Here is a 15,040-nt window from a genome sequence, read left to right as displayed (position 1 = left end):
GGATAGCTTAGTGGGTAAGAACACAAGGTTTGAAATCAGGCAGTCTTTTGGTTGAAATTCCTGCTCTGCTGTTTACTAGCTGTGACTTTGAGCATGTTACTGAACCTTTGGTACTTCAGTTTACTCAAGAAATTAAGATTTAAATTTCATTAGAGCATTATGTGAATCATGCAATATTCTGTTTATTACAGTGCCTGGAAAATAATAAACCTCTGAATAAATGTTTGCTCTTAGTAATAGTAACAATAGGAGCAGGAGCAGCAGTGGGGGAAGCTGGTATTGTTTATACCACTCTGTATTTTATCACTTTTTATAAGTCTGAAATTATTTCAAAATGAAAATGTAAAAAGAATAAGGACTTTCTCACTATGTTTCATCCCTCTAAAAAGACCAACTTTTTAGAAAAGATTAAGGAATTAATACAAAATAAGTAAAAATTAGCAATTATAGGAAGTTCGGGCCAAGCATGGTGGCTCATTCCTGTAATCCCAGCTCTTTGGGAGGCTGAGGCGGGTGGATTGCTTGGGCCTAGGAGTTCAAGACTAACCCTGGTAACATAGTGAGACCCTGTCTCTACAAAAAATAAAAAATACTAGCTGGGCATGTTGGTGCACACCTATAGTCCCAGATACTCAAGTGGCTGAGGTGGGAGGATCGCTTGAGCCTAGGAGGCCAAGGCTTCAGCGAACCATGGTCATGCCACTGCACTCCAGCCTGTGTGACAAAGCAAGAACCTGTCTCAAGAAAAAAACAAAGAAAGAGTTCATATGATTACTTTAGGATTTTTTATTGTATAGTTCGGTGCAAAAGTAATTGCAGTTTTTGGACATTTAAAAAAATGGCAACCAACCTAATAACATTTCTAAGTTAGTGTTTTATTTTAATAATAAGTTCCAGGGTGTGGACCTTACAATGGAGGGGAAAAATATATGTTGCTTGTCTGTGTATTTCCTGATTGAAGTGATTGAGTTCAATTCCAACTTTGAACAGTTTTATTGTCACTGGAGATGCATTTTAGTCTTCCATGTGTTTTATGTTTATATATCTTTTCTCTAAAGATTGTATCCATTTTAAGATAAACTGATAAATTGATAACAGCTTTTGGAGATAAAAGAAATATTAAAATACATTTTTTTTAAACCAAACAACAATAGCGTATGTGTATGTCCCAACAGTTATATACCACTTTTTTTTTCATTTTTTATTTTTTATACTTTAAGTACTTGTATACATGTGCAGAATGTGCAGGTTTGTTACATAGGTATACATGTGCTATGGTGGTTTGCTGCACCCATCAATCTGTCGTCTACATTAGGTATTTCTCCTAATGCTATCCTTCCCCTAGTCTCCAACCCCCTGATAGTCCCTGGTGTGTGATGTTCCCCTCCCTGTGTCCATGTGTGAGAACACGCGGTGTTTGGTTTTCTGTTCTTGTATTAGTTTCCTGAGAATGATGGTTTCTGGCTTTATCCATGTCCCTGTAAAGGACATGAACTCATCATTTTATACGGTTGCATAGTATTCCATGGTGTATATGTGCCACATTTTCTTTATCCAGTCTATCATCGATGGTCTTTTGGGTTGGTACCAAATCTTTGCTATTTTGAACAGTGCTGCAGTCAACATACGTGTGCATGTGTCTTTACAGTAGAATGATTTATCATCTTTTGGGTATGTACTCAGTAATGAGATTACTGGGTCAAATGGTATTTCTGGTTCTAGATCTGTGAGGAATCGCCACACTGTCTTCCACAATGGTTGAACTAATTTACACTCCCACCAGTGGTGTAAAAGTGTTCCTATTTCTCCACATCCTCTCCAACATCTGTTGTTTCCTGACTTTTTAATGATTGCCATTCCAATTTGCATGAGATGGTATCTCCTTGTAGTTTGATATGCATTTCTCTAATGACCAGTGATGGTGAGCTTTTTTTCATGTTTGTTGACTGCATAAATGTCTTCTTTTGAGAAGTGTCTGCTCATATCCTTCACCTACTTTTTGATGGGGTTGTTTTTTTTTTTCTTGTAAGTTTGTTTAAGTTCTTTGTAGATTCTGGATATTAGGCCTGTGTCAGATGGATAGATTGCAAAAATTTTCTCCCATTCTGTAGGTTGCCTCAGTTCATGCTGATGGTAGTTTCTTTTGCTGTATAGAAGCCCTTTTAATTTAATTAGATCCCATTTGTCAATTTTGGCTTTTGTTGCCATTGCTTTTGGTGTTTTAGTCATGAAGTCCTTGCCCATGCCTATGTCTTGGATGGTATTGTCTAGGTTTTCTTCTAGGGTTTTTATGGTTTTTAGGTCTTACATTTAAGTCTTTAATCCATCTTGAATTAAATTTTGTATAATGTGTAAGGAAGGGATCCAGTTTCAGCTTTCTGCATATGACTAGCCAGTTTTCCTAGCCCCATTTATTAAATAGGGAATCCTTTCCCTATTGCTTGTTTTTGTCAGAGTTTTCAAAGATCAGATGGATGTAGATGTATGGCGTTACTTCTGAGGCCTCTGTTCTGTTCCATTGGTCTATATATCTCTTTTGGTACCAGTAACATGCTGTTTTGGTTACTGTAACTTTGTAATATGATTTGAAGTCAGGTAGTGTGATGCCTCCAGCTTTCATCTTTTTGCGTAGGATTCTCTTGGCTATATGGGCTCTTTTTACTTCCATATGAAATTTAAAGTAGTTTTTTCTAATTCTGTGAAGAAAGTCAGTGGTAGGTTGATGGGGACAGCATTGAATCTATAAATTACTTTGGATAGTATGGCCATTTTCACAACATTGATTCTTCCTATCCTTGAGCGTGGAATGTTTTTCCACTTATTTGTATCCTCTCATTTTCTTGAGCAGTAGTTTGTAGTTCCCCTTAAAGAGGTCCTTCACATCCCTTGTAAGTTGTATTCCTAGTTATTTTATTCTCTTTGTAGCAATTGTGAATGGGCGTTTACTCATGATTTGGCTCTCTGTTTGTCTATTATTGGTGTCTAGGAATGCTTGTGATTTTTGCACATTGATTTTTGTATCCTGAGACTTTGCTGAAGTTGCTTATCAGCTTAAGGAGATTTTGGGCTGAAATGATGGGGTTTTCTAAATATACAATCATGTCATCTGCAAATAGAGATAATTTGACTTTCTCTCTTCCTATTTGAATAACCTTTATTTCTTTCTCTTGCCTGATTGTCCTGGCCAGAACTTCCAATACTGTGTTGAACAGGAGTGGTGAGAGAGGGTATCCTTGTCTTGTGCTGGTTTTCAATGGGAATGCTTCGAGCTTTTGTCCATTCAGTATGATATTGGCTGTGTTTCTGTCATAAATAGCTCTTATTATTTTGAGATACGTTCCATTGATACCTAGTTTATTGAGAGTTTTTAGCATGAAGGGGTGTTGAATTTTGTTGAAGGCCTTTTCTGCATCTATTGAGATAATTATATGGTTTTTGTCATTGTTTCTGTTTATGTGATGCATGACGTTTATTGATTTGTGTATGTTGAACCAGCCTTGCATCCCAGGGATGAAGCCAACTTGATTGTGGTGGATAAGCTTTTTGATGTGCTGCTGGATTCGGTTTCACAGTATTTTATTGAGGATTTTCACATTGATGTTCATCAGGCGTATTGACCTGAAATTTTCTTTTTTTGTTGTGTCTCTGACAGGTTTTGGTATTAGGATCATGCTGGCCTCGTAAAATGAGTTAGGGAGGACTCCCTCTTTTTCTGTTGTTGGGAATAGTTTCAGAAGGAATGGTACCAGCTCCTCTGTACCTATAGTAGAATTTGTACCTCTGGTAGAATTGTACCTCTGGTAGAATTTGGCTGTGAAGCCATCTGGTCCTGGGCTTTTTTTCTTTGGTAGGCTATTAATTGCTGCCTCAGTTTCAGAACTTGTTATTGGTCTATTCAGGGATTTGACTTCTTGGTTTAGTCTTGGGAGGGTGGATGTTCTAGGAATTTATCCATTTCTTCTAGATTTTCTAGTTTATTTGTGTAGAGTTGTTTATAGTGTTCTCTGGTGGTAGTTTGTATTTCTGTGGGATCTGTGGTGATATCTCCTTTATCATTTTTTATTGTGTCTATTTGATTCTCCTCTTTTCTTCTATATTAATTTGACTAGTCCTCTATCTTGTTGATCTTTTCCAAAAAAAAAAAAAAAAAAAAAAAAAAAAAAAAAAAAAAAAAAACCACCTCCTGGACTCATTAATTGTTTTTTGAAGCATTTTTCATGTGCCTGTCTCCTTCAGTTCTGCTCTGATCTTAGTTATTTCTTGTCTTCTGCTAGCTTTTGAATTTGTTTGCTCTTGCTTCTCTAGTTCTTTTAATTTGTGATGTTAGAGTGTCGATTTTAGATCTTTCCTGCTTTCTCCTGGGGGCATTTAGTGCTATAAATTTTCCTCTAAACACTGTTTAGCTGTGTCCCAGAGATTCTGGTATGTTGCGTCTTTGTTCTCATTAGTTTCAAGGAACGTATTTATTTCTGCCGTAATTTCGTTATTTACCCAATGGACATTCCAGAGCAGGTTGTTCAGTTTCCATGTAGTTGTGCTGTTTTTAGTGAGTTTCTTGGATTAATTTGATTGCAGTGTGGTTTGAGAGACTGTTTGTTATGATTTCTATTCTTTTGCATTTGCTGTTCTTTTGCATTTACTGCCAATTATGTGGTCAGTTTTAGAATAAGTGTGGTATGGTGCTGAGAAGAATGTATATTCTGTTGACTTGGGGTGGAGAGTTCTGTAGATATCTGTTAGGTCTGCTTGGTCCACAGCTAAGTTGAAGGCCTGAATATCCTTGTTAATTTTCTGTGTCATTGGTCTGTCTAATATTGACAGTGGGGTGTTAAAGTCTCCCACTATTGTTGTGTGGGAGTCTAAGTCTCTTTGTAAGTGTGTTGCTTTATGAAACTGGGTGCTCCTGTATTGGGTGCCTATGTATCTAGGATAGTTACCTTTTCTTGCTGCATTGATCTGTTTACCATTGTGTAATACCCTTCTTTATCCCGTTTGGTCTTTGTTGGTTTAAAGTCTGTTTTATCAGAGACTAGGATTGCGATGCCTGCTTTTTTTTTTTTTTTTTTTTTTTTTGGTTTCCATTTGCTTGGTAAATATTCCTCCATCCCTTTATTTTGAGCCTATGCATGTCTTTGCATGTGAGGTGGGTCTCCTGAATACAGCACACCAGCAGATCTTGACTCTATCCAATTTGCCAGTCTGTCTCTTTTCATGGGGGGCATTTAGCCCATTTACATGCCAGTCTGTCTCTCTTCATAGGGGGCATTTAGCCCATTTACATTTAAGGTTAATATTGTTATGTGTGAATTTGATCCTGTCATTATGATGCCAGCTGGTTATTTTGCCCATTAGTTGATGCAGTTTCTTCATAGTGTCAATGGTGTTTGCCATTTCATATGTTTTTGCAGTGGCTGGTACTGGTTTTTTCTTTCCATGTTTAGTGCTCCCTTTAGGAGCTCCTGTGAGGCAGGCCTGGTGGTGACAAAATCTCATAGCATTTGATTGTTTATACAGAATTTTATTTCTCCTTTGCTTGTGAAGCTTTATTTGGCTGAATATGAAATTCTGGGTTGAAAATTCTTTTCTTTAAGAATGTTGAATATTGGCCCCCACCCTCTTCTGACTTGTAGGGTTTCTGCAAGAGATCTGCTCTTAGTCTGATGGACTTCCCTTCATGGGTGATCCGACCTGTCTCTCTAGCTGCCTTTAACATTGTTTTCCTTCATTTCAACCTTGGTGAATGTGACGATTATGTGTCTTGGGGTTGCTCTTCTTGAGGAGTATCTTTGTGGTGTTCTCTGTATTTCCTGAATTTGAATGTTGGCCTGCTTTGCTAGGTTGGGGAAGTTCTCCTGGATAATATCCTGAAGAGTGTTTTCCAACTTAGTTCCATTCTGTCACTTTCAGGTACACCAATCAAACTTAGGTTTGATCTTTTCTCATAGTCCCATATTTCTTGGAGGCTTTGTTCATTTCTTTTCATTCTTTTTTCTCTAATCTTGTCTTCACACTTTATTTCATTAAGTTGATCTTCAATCTCTGATATCCTTTTTTCCGCTTAATCAGTTCAGCTATTGATACTTGTGTATGCTTCACAAAGTTCTCATGCTGTGTTTTTCAGCTCCGTCGGGTCATTTATGATCTTCTCTACATTGGTTATTGCAGTTAGCAATTCAGCTATCCTTTTTTCAAGGTTCTTAGCTTCCTCGCATTGGGTTAGAATATGCTCCTTTAGGTCAGAGGGGTTTTACTCACCTTCTGAAGCTTACTTCTATCAATTTGTCAAACTCATTCTCCATCCAGTTTTGTTCCTTTGCTAGCGAGGACTTGTGATCCTTTGGAGGAGAAGACGCCTTTGGTTTTTGGAATTTTCAGCCTTTTTGCGCTGGTTTTTCCTCTTCTTCGTGGATTTATCTACCTTTGGTCTTTGATGTTGCTGACCTTCAGATGGGTTTCTGTGTGCACGTCCTTTTTGTTGATGTTGATACTGTTCCTTTCTTTTTGTTAGTTTTCCTTCTAATGATCAGGCCCCTCTGTGGCAAGTCTGCTGGAGTTTGCTGGAGGTCTGCTTCAGACCCTGTTTGCCCGAGTATCACCAGCGGAGGCTGCAGAGCAGCGAAGATTGCTGGCTGTTCCTTCCTGTGGATGCTTCATCCCAGAGGGGCACTCTCCACATGCCAGCTGGAGCTCTCCTGTATGAGGTGTCTGTTGATCCCTGATGGGAGGTGTCTCCCAGGCAGGAGGCATAGGGGTCAGGGACCCACGTGAGGAGGCAGTCTGTCCCTTAGTAGAGCTCCCAGCTATGCTGGGAGATCTGCCAGTCTTCAGAGCAGGCAGGCAGGAGCGTTTAAGCCTGCTGAAGCTGCGCCCACAACTGCACCTTTCCCCACATGCTCTGTCCCAGGGAGATTGGAGTTTTATCTATAAGCCCCTGTCTGGGGTTGCTGCCTTTCAGAGATACCCTGCCCAGAGAGGAAGAATCTAGTGAAGCAGTCTGGCTACAGTGGCTTTGCGGAGTTGTGGTGGGCTCCGCCCAGTTCGACCTTCCTTGTGGCTTTGCTGACACTATAGGAGAAAACCACCTCCTCAAGCGTTAGTAATGGTGGATGCCCCTCCCCCCCATCAAGCTCCAGTGTCCTAGGTTGACTTCAGACTGCTGTGCTGGCAGCAAGAATTTCAAGCTAATGGATCTTATAGCTTGCTGGGCTCCATGGGGGTGGGATCTGCTGAGCTAGACCACTTGGCTCCCTGGCTTCAGCCCTCTTTCCAGGGGAGTGAACAGTTCTGTCTCGGTGGAGTTCCAGGTACCACTGGGGTACGAAAAAGACTCCTGCAGTTAGCTTGGTGTCTGCCCAAACTGCTGCCCAGTTTTGTGCTTGAAACCCAGGCCCCTGGTGGCGTAGGTATAGGAGGGAATCTGCTGGTCTGTGGGTTGCAAAGACTGGGAAAAGCGTAGTATCTGGACCAAAAATCACTGTTCCTCAAGGCACAGTCCTTCATGGCTTCCCTTGGCTGGGAGAGGGAGTTCCCCGACCCCTTGCACTTTCCACGTGAGGTGACTCCCCACCTTGCTTCAGCTCGCCCTCTGTGAACTGCACCCATTGTCTAACCAGTCCCAGTGAGATGAACTGGGTACCTCAGTTGGAAATGGAGAAATCACCCACCTTCTGCGTTGATCTCTCTGGGAGCTGCAGCCTGGAGCTGTTCCTATTTGGCCATCTTGCTAGCCACTCACTTTTTTTAATAAATTAATAATGGAGTCTGTCTGTCCTTCTGATTAATTTCTGGCAATCCACCATAACACACGTTTTTCGAAAATCATATTGGTGATAACCAAGATCATGCTGACCTCTTTAGAATGTCAGAATAATTTTTATGCATTTTAAGAATTTGTGGTTTCCAGCTTTAAATGATAGTTCAATTTTTTTTATTTCACTGGAAATTAAATAGCTATTAAAGTAGATCATCTGCGAACATTTTATCAGTGGCCATTCAGAACTTGAGAAATAATATTTGTAACATTAACTTGGTCACACAGTGTATCCTAGCTTTAGAAAACCTGTGAAACAATTTTTAGAAAGACTAACTGACAAGTAGCCTTCTTCCTTTGTACACAGTATCTTTCTATTCAGTTTTGTATCACGGTGAAGGGATTTTAAATTTAAGATCTAAATTTAAGTTAAAATACCATTGTATATGTTGTTGACATTACATATAACTCAGCCGGGGTGGTAATTGACTGAATATACAGCATCTGTGTAAGGACGGCTAAGTATACACTTACGCTGGCAATCCATAATCTCCTGTGCATGATCATCTGAAAGTTTTTTTCTAAGAATCTACTTTAAAACAAATCTTGTTTTTGGAAATGTTTTCATACAATGATGGACTTTGCTTTTATGCCTGTGAAATTCTGCCTCTTTCATGGTTAAGCAACAGAGTCACTTTTAGAGGTTTTTCATTCTTCTTACCCCACTTCCCTCCTACTACAAATGCTTGGGCTTTACCTTTAGGGGAAAAAAATACTTCTGTACTTCTGGGATACTACACAGACAACTATTTTTAATTATTAGGAAATTCATTTTATAGATTATATAGATTGTTTCTCTTAGAGTATCAATGGTAGTATAGCCTCATGCCTGGGTAAGCATATGAGATAGTATTCATTTAACCAATGCATAGTAGGTAAACTCAACTTAAACACTGCTGTGAAGTGTAAGATGTATAAATTTCTAAAATATTTTTGAGGATGTCATACTATTTATAAACTCAGGTTGGGGATTAAATTGAAATTCATGCCTTTTATGCTTCTGAAATGCTATTTCTTCTGTGAATATTTTAACTTGTTAGCAAGGTGGCAGTTTTTTCCCAAGCTGCACATTTTAAATGTTGTATTGTCATGCTTAATGTTTATCTCGCTTTAGAATTCTACGCTATGTTCTCATGATTAGCTTATTTATATGTTATTACCATTTAAAAGAAAAGGCCACAGTGTTGCAAGTAATGTCCCAGTTGATTTGAACATACTGTTGTGGTTGACCAAAGACTATGGTATATTGAATTAGAATTACACATTTGTATGCATGCACGCGCATGCGCGCGCGCACGCGCGCACACACACCAGCCACACGTGAGAATTAACTTCATCTTTTTATCTTTGTATTTCTCTTCGCCAGTGGTCGTGTTTTTCAAATCCTTATTCAAGCCAGTTTCTGTCCTTTGATTTTACTCTTGGTTGTACTCTGACAGTGTCCCTTCTAGGGGTGGATGTTCCGGCAAGCATGTCTACGGTACTAGGGGCTGAGCCAGGGAGTAACTAGGGACTGGGCCAGGGAGTAACCATCCAAAACTCTCAGCCCTTGTACAGTTATCTTGAAATTCACTTCTTACTTTACTTTTGAAATTCACTTACTTTATTTTACTATTTTACTCATTTTTACATTTTCTAGTTTTTCTTGATGAAAGCCATGAAAATATAATTAGAGTGAAGGAGTTTTGTCTTCTTGTTATCTATTAATGTTGCTATGATTCCAAAGCAGTGAGATTCAGTTTTGTTACTGTTACTCATTTTTTTCTTTTTGCATGGAACATAATTTGTTTTCCCTGGTAGCTTTTATGATGTTTACCTTTTTTTTTTTTTTCTGGAAAATATTTCTGTAGTTTTGTATGACTGGTTTTGTGTCTTTTCTTTGATTTCTTTATTTTTGTTAAAAATCTCTCAGTCTCATCTGCATCTCTAGTCTGGTTTCTTTAGATGTCTCTTTATTAATAGAAATTATTTTACATTTTATGGCCATAATACCATTTTTGCTTTCTGTCACTCTGAAGATTTTTATTTCCTTTTTATATCTCTGGTCATATTTCCTTTTACAGTTTTTGTAATTCCACCTTGCTAAGATAAGATTTACATGTCTGATTTGCAACGTCTCTTTTCCTTCTTTGTAGTGAACTTTAAATTTCCTCTGTAGATTTTAATTGCACATATAATGTATTCTAAAATTATTTTTTTTAAATCTTAAATATTTATTAGTTATTTCAGTTGTCTGTTTATTTTACCTGTTTTCTGTTCAGTATCTACTCAGAATACCTAATTGTTGCTTTGACCTGTGCCAGAAGTATATAGTGGCTAATTCTCGTTGCATCAGTTTCTGTTTTGGAAAATATTTTTTCTTTTACAATTTTGAATGGAAAACTTTTTTTATTCAAAATCTCTTTAATAAAGAGGCAGCCAAAGCTTATATTGATATTTTAAGAATAGCCTCATCTGTCAAATTTTCAAATCATATATGTGTATGTGAAAATGCTTTTTTTTGTGTGACAAGGGTCTCACTTTTGCCCAGGCTGGAGTGTGTGGAGTGCAGTGACATGATCACGGCTCACTGCAGCCTTGAACTCCTGAGATCAAGCCATACTCTTGCCTCACTTTCCCCAGTAGCTCGGACCACAGGCATGTACCAACATGTCTGGCTTTTTTTTTTTTTTTGTAGAGATGGAGTCTCACTGTGTTGCCCAGGCTGGTCTCAAACTCCTGGATTCAAGTGATCCTTCCACTACAGCCTTCCAAAGTGCTGCGATTATAGGCATGAGCCACTGTGCCCAGCCGAAAATACGTTTTTAAGACACACTGAAGACAACATTTCTGTACTTTTAAAATGTAACGACATAATATAGACCAGAGAATTATTGCATCTTTCCAGTGTTGCACTCTATATTTTCCAAGTCTTGTCATTTGGATAACAACTCTGGTATAATAAAATCATGATATAACCTCTTTTTTCCCTTTAGATGGACACTTTTGTAAATCCGCTTCGCAATTCTATGAGGAATGTTTCAAATGCAGTTAAATCCCTTCCTGATAGTTTGGCAGAGGGAATGACTAAAATGTCAGACAACATGGGCAAAATGTCAGAAAGATTAGGTCAAGACATAAAGCAATCATTTTTTAAGGTAAGAAGACATTTTCAATAATGTCTAAAGCAAACTTTTTAAGTCAACTAAGAAGTATTGAATTCTGGTTGGATTTACCTTATTCCCTTAACCTTTCCAAACGTTGCTAGACACATAGTCTCATAAAGAATAAAAAACTAAAGAGAAAAATTCTTATCAGAAATGAGTATTATAAAATCCACTTACTTGTTAGTCTCTGCTGTGGTAGGGTTTTAAAATTCATTTAAAACCAAAGCTTAAAATTAGTAAAGTTAACATTCTTTATCTTGTTTTATTTCATTATGCCATTTTTATTATAAAGTACTATTAAATTTAGTAGCAAACAAATAAATTCTGTTGTGCAAATGAGTTATACTAGTATTCACTCAGGAAGCATAAAGTCTTATTTCTCCTGATTTACATGATAGAATGATTACCAGATCAAAGAGAAGAAAAGTTCATCATTACCGTCAGTCTCTGGGCTCATACATTACTGGGTATAGACCTCTGCGTGTCATAAAATAATTTCCCAGGGAGATTTTTTTTTTTAATTACATTAACATGTAAAGATACTAGACTGTAGTTTGTTGAATTCCTAATTAACATTTTAAAAATCATTTTGACATAGTTACTTGAAGTTGTAATCAAGGCTATAAAACATATAGCTATTAGAATTTTGTAGTGGATAGATTATGCTTGAATGTAAGGGAAATGTATTAAAACATAGGCATTCTTTAATCTAAGGGCCACTCCTAAAATTGTGTAAATCATACTTTTCTGTTAATTCTCATACTTTCTCTGATGCCTCATTTTTATTTCTATTTGCGAGGAAGTATACTAACACTGAAATCAGTATTGTTCAATCCCACTTCTGCTGTTCATTACTCATATGAATTTGTACAAAAGTCACTGAACTTTTCTAGGCCTCTTTGTCGTCACCAATAACTTGAGATGGTCTTGACAATCCTTCCTGTCCTGGCAAAATGATTTTCAGCCAATACTGATCTTTCTGTCCTTTCCATCTAACATTTTGTTAATTTCTTAAACGTATTAACATACTATATCAAAAGCTCTTCATGGCAAAAAGAAAGTCGATTGGAGCTCTGTTCCCTGGCAGTACTACTAACTACAATCGTGCGTCACTTAACAACAGGGATATGTTCTGATAAATGTGTCATTGGGTGATTTCATCATCTGGGAACATCATAGAATGAACTTACACAAACCTAGATGGTATGTGTAAGTTCCACAAACCTACTTCTCATTTAGGCTATTATAGTATTGCCTATTGCTCCTAGGCTACTAACCTGTACAGGATGCTACTGTACTGAATACTATAGGCATTTTAACACAATGGTACACATTTGTATATCTAAATATATCTACACAGAAAAAATGCAGTAAAAATATAGTATTCCAGTCTTATGGTATCACTCTGGTATTGTTGAACAAAACGTCGTTACACGATGCATGACTTTTTGGCTTTCAAGTCATTTAACCTTTCATGGCTTTGAATTCTAAAAAATATGGGAGTTTGACTGACTAATTTTTCTTTCCAACTCAAAAGTCATTTATTTTGTAAAGGAGAAAACCCTTTTAGTAATGAAATAATTACTCTTTGTATTTGGGTCCAAATTTTAGATTGTTAAATTTGGCTTATATATTGTACCAAAAGTCAGATCAAATGCTGATACTCATTTAGGTTTATTATTGTGTTGTGTTCTTTCACTGTCTGCTTTAGTGTGTTTACTTTGTGGGTTTGGTTTTGGTTTTAGGTGCCTCCTTTAATTCCTAAGACTGATTCAGACCCTGAACATCGCCGAGTTTCGGCTCAACTTGACGATAATGTGAGTTAATTTTATTCTTGGTAGTATTTAGTTTAAGTCATACTTGGCATATCTTTTTAACTTTTTAATGAAGTGTAATATGTATATGTATCATTAATGTGCACATACTGTGAGTGTTAAGCTTGAAGAATTCTTACAAAGTGAACATGTCCATGTAACTAGCACTCTAATCAAAAAACAACATTACCACTACTCCAGAATAGCCCCTCATCCTCAGTTCCTGTTAGGACCTTCTCCTCCACCAGGGACCATCACTATCCTAACTTCTACTCTGCTTTTATACTTTGTGTATATGAAACTGTAGTGTATGTGTTCCATGAAGTCTGGCTTTTTTGCTCAACATTGTGATGTTCTTCCATGATGTTTTGTGTGATTGTAGTTTCTTCATTCTTGTGGCTTTATAGTATTCTATTTTGTGAATATAGTACAATCCATTTGTTGTATCATGAATAGTATTTCTGTGAACATTCGTACATGTCTGTACATGTTTCTGTTGGATCTATACTTAGGAATGAAATTGCTGTATCAGGATATAGATATATAAGTTCAGTTTTAGTAGATACTGCCAAGTACTTTTTCAAATTATTTGTACCGTTTACATTGCCATCAGCAGTACTTGAGAATTCCAGTGTTCTACATCCTGCCAATACTCAGTATTTTGTCTTCCTAATTTTAGCCATTCTGGTTGTTGTATTTCATGTGAATTTGCGTTTTTATAACTGTTGAAATGTTGAACACCTTTTCATATGTTTATTGGCCATTTGAATATTCTGTCTTATGCATCTGTCAAGACCTTTTGTCATTTTTCTGTTGGCTTAGCTGTCTTAGTTCTTTTGATTAGTAGGAGTGCTTTATGTAATCTGAATGTGAGTTCTTTGTCAGATATATGTAATACATTGTCTTCTACTCTCTAGGGTTCTTTCTTGTGCTATGTATGTAATCTGTGCCTATTACAGGGTCACAGAGATGTCCTAGAATTTTCTTTAAAAACCTTTTTTGTTTTACTGTAACAACATTTAGGTTTGCAATTCATCTGGGATTGATTTTTGTATATGAATTGAGGTATGGATCCAGTTGATCCAAACACCATTTACTGAAAGGGCCATCTTTTCCCCACTGTACTGTTTCTCCCTTATCACAAATCAGGTTACCGTATATGTTTGGATCTGTTTTATTCTGTTCTGTTAGGCAGATTTATTTTAAGGTTGTAATTATCTCCTTTCCATTTCCAATTCAATTTGTTTATAATCAACTGTCTTAAGCAAAAATAATATTTTTATTTGCTTTTTCAAGATTATTTTAGGATATTTTATTAAGTTTATTGATGGCATAATATCCATAACATTGTACCTTTTGGTATGTGGTTTTTACAGTTTAGCTATTTATTAGATTTTCATATGGCACCAAACTCATAGGAATATACTTGATCAGAGAATACGGAAGAATTTATTCTGTCTCAGTGATGAAATGGGTTTCCTTCTCCCCACTGGTTTTGATTAAGCTATTTGATTTCAGTTTTTAAAATTGAAGGTGCACTAAGGAAATGTTTACAACATGACAGTGAAAAATGTGTAGCTCATGCTTTCTTGCCAGTATTTAAATTACAGTGTTGACGAGGAAATAATTAGAAACAGTTTCTCAGTGATGAAAGAATTATAAAATTACTAACAATTATATGTGGTACTAAATCTGTACCTGCTTTTTATTTTATACATATTTTTTTGCATCAGAGCATTCCGATCATCTTCCTTCTTGCCTTACTGATTGTATACTCCGATAATAAAACTGTAGTGACTTTTATTTGTTAAAAGCTAAAAGAAAATTCTAGTAATTTAGTAAACTATGCCTTTTGTAATGTGAATTTAGTTGTGTGCTGGATTGAACTTCAGCGTCTTTTTCCTGAAAGTACATAAATACATACAATTTACTAACCAAGCAAAATACATTATTCTGTATAGTTCATGTTTTGTTCTATTAAATATATGGAGATGTTGAGAATATCTTATTCTTATGAAAAAGATGCATTAGAAAATAGACAAAGGGTCTAGCATTTGCCTTATCAAACTCATACAGTCTCTGCCAATAGTAAGAACCAACTTATCTTTTCCTAGGACCTTCATGAATCTACTTTGCCTTGAAAATGTTAAACTATAGCCTTAAAATGTATTCATTATTGTGGGGCTGTGAAGTTCTGTATTCTGTCAGAATGACTGCTAGAAATTTTTTTTTACATTAGAATTTAATGTCAAGTTATGAAGGCTAAAATG

The 15,040-nt window shown here is 36.7% G+C and overlaps 1 protein-coding gene across 8 annotated transcripts in view; it reads left to right on the top strand.

Annotated features, from left to right (window-relative positions):
* The window catches only part of SNX13 (sorting nexin 13), a 157,096-nt gene that overhangs the window by 127,174 nt on the left and 14,882 nt on the right, over nt 1-15,040 (top strand). For 7 of the 8 annotated variants that reach the window (XR_004057995.1, XM_030932568.1, XM_030932569.1 and 4 more), the window contains 2 exons: nt 10,786-10,947; nt 12,702-12,773. Coding sequence is in view for 7 of the 8 variants with exons in the window: in XM_030932568.1 (XP_030788428.1) it covers nt 10,786-10,947; nt 12,702-12,773 (234 nt within the window). In the remaining variant the exon portion in view is untranslated. The remainder of the gene's footprint in view (nt 1-10,785; nt 10,948-12,701; nt 12,774-15,040) is intronic. The other variant, XM_030932570.1, reaches the window with a different exon arrangement.

The sequence above is a fragment of the Rhinopithecus roxellana genome, chromosome 6, assembly GCF_007565055.1.
Source record: "Rhinopithecus roxellana isolate Shanxi Qingling chromosome 6, ASM756505v1, whole genome shotgun sequence".
Lineage (NCBI taxonomy): Eukaryota > Metazoa > Chordata > Mammalia > Primates > Cercopithecidae > Rhinopithecus > Rhinopithecus roxellana.
The sequence above is the reverse complement of the archived record's forward strand: the minus strand, read 5'-3'. Positions and strand labels throughout refer to the sequence as shown.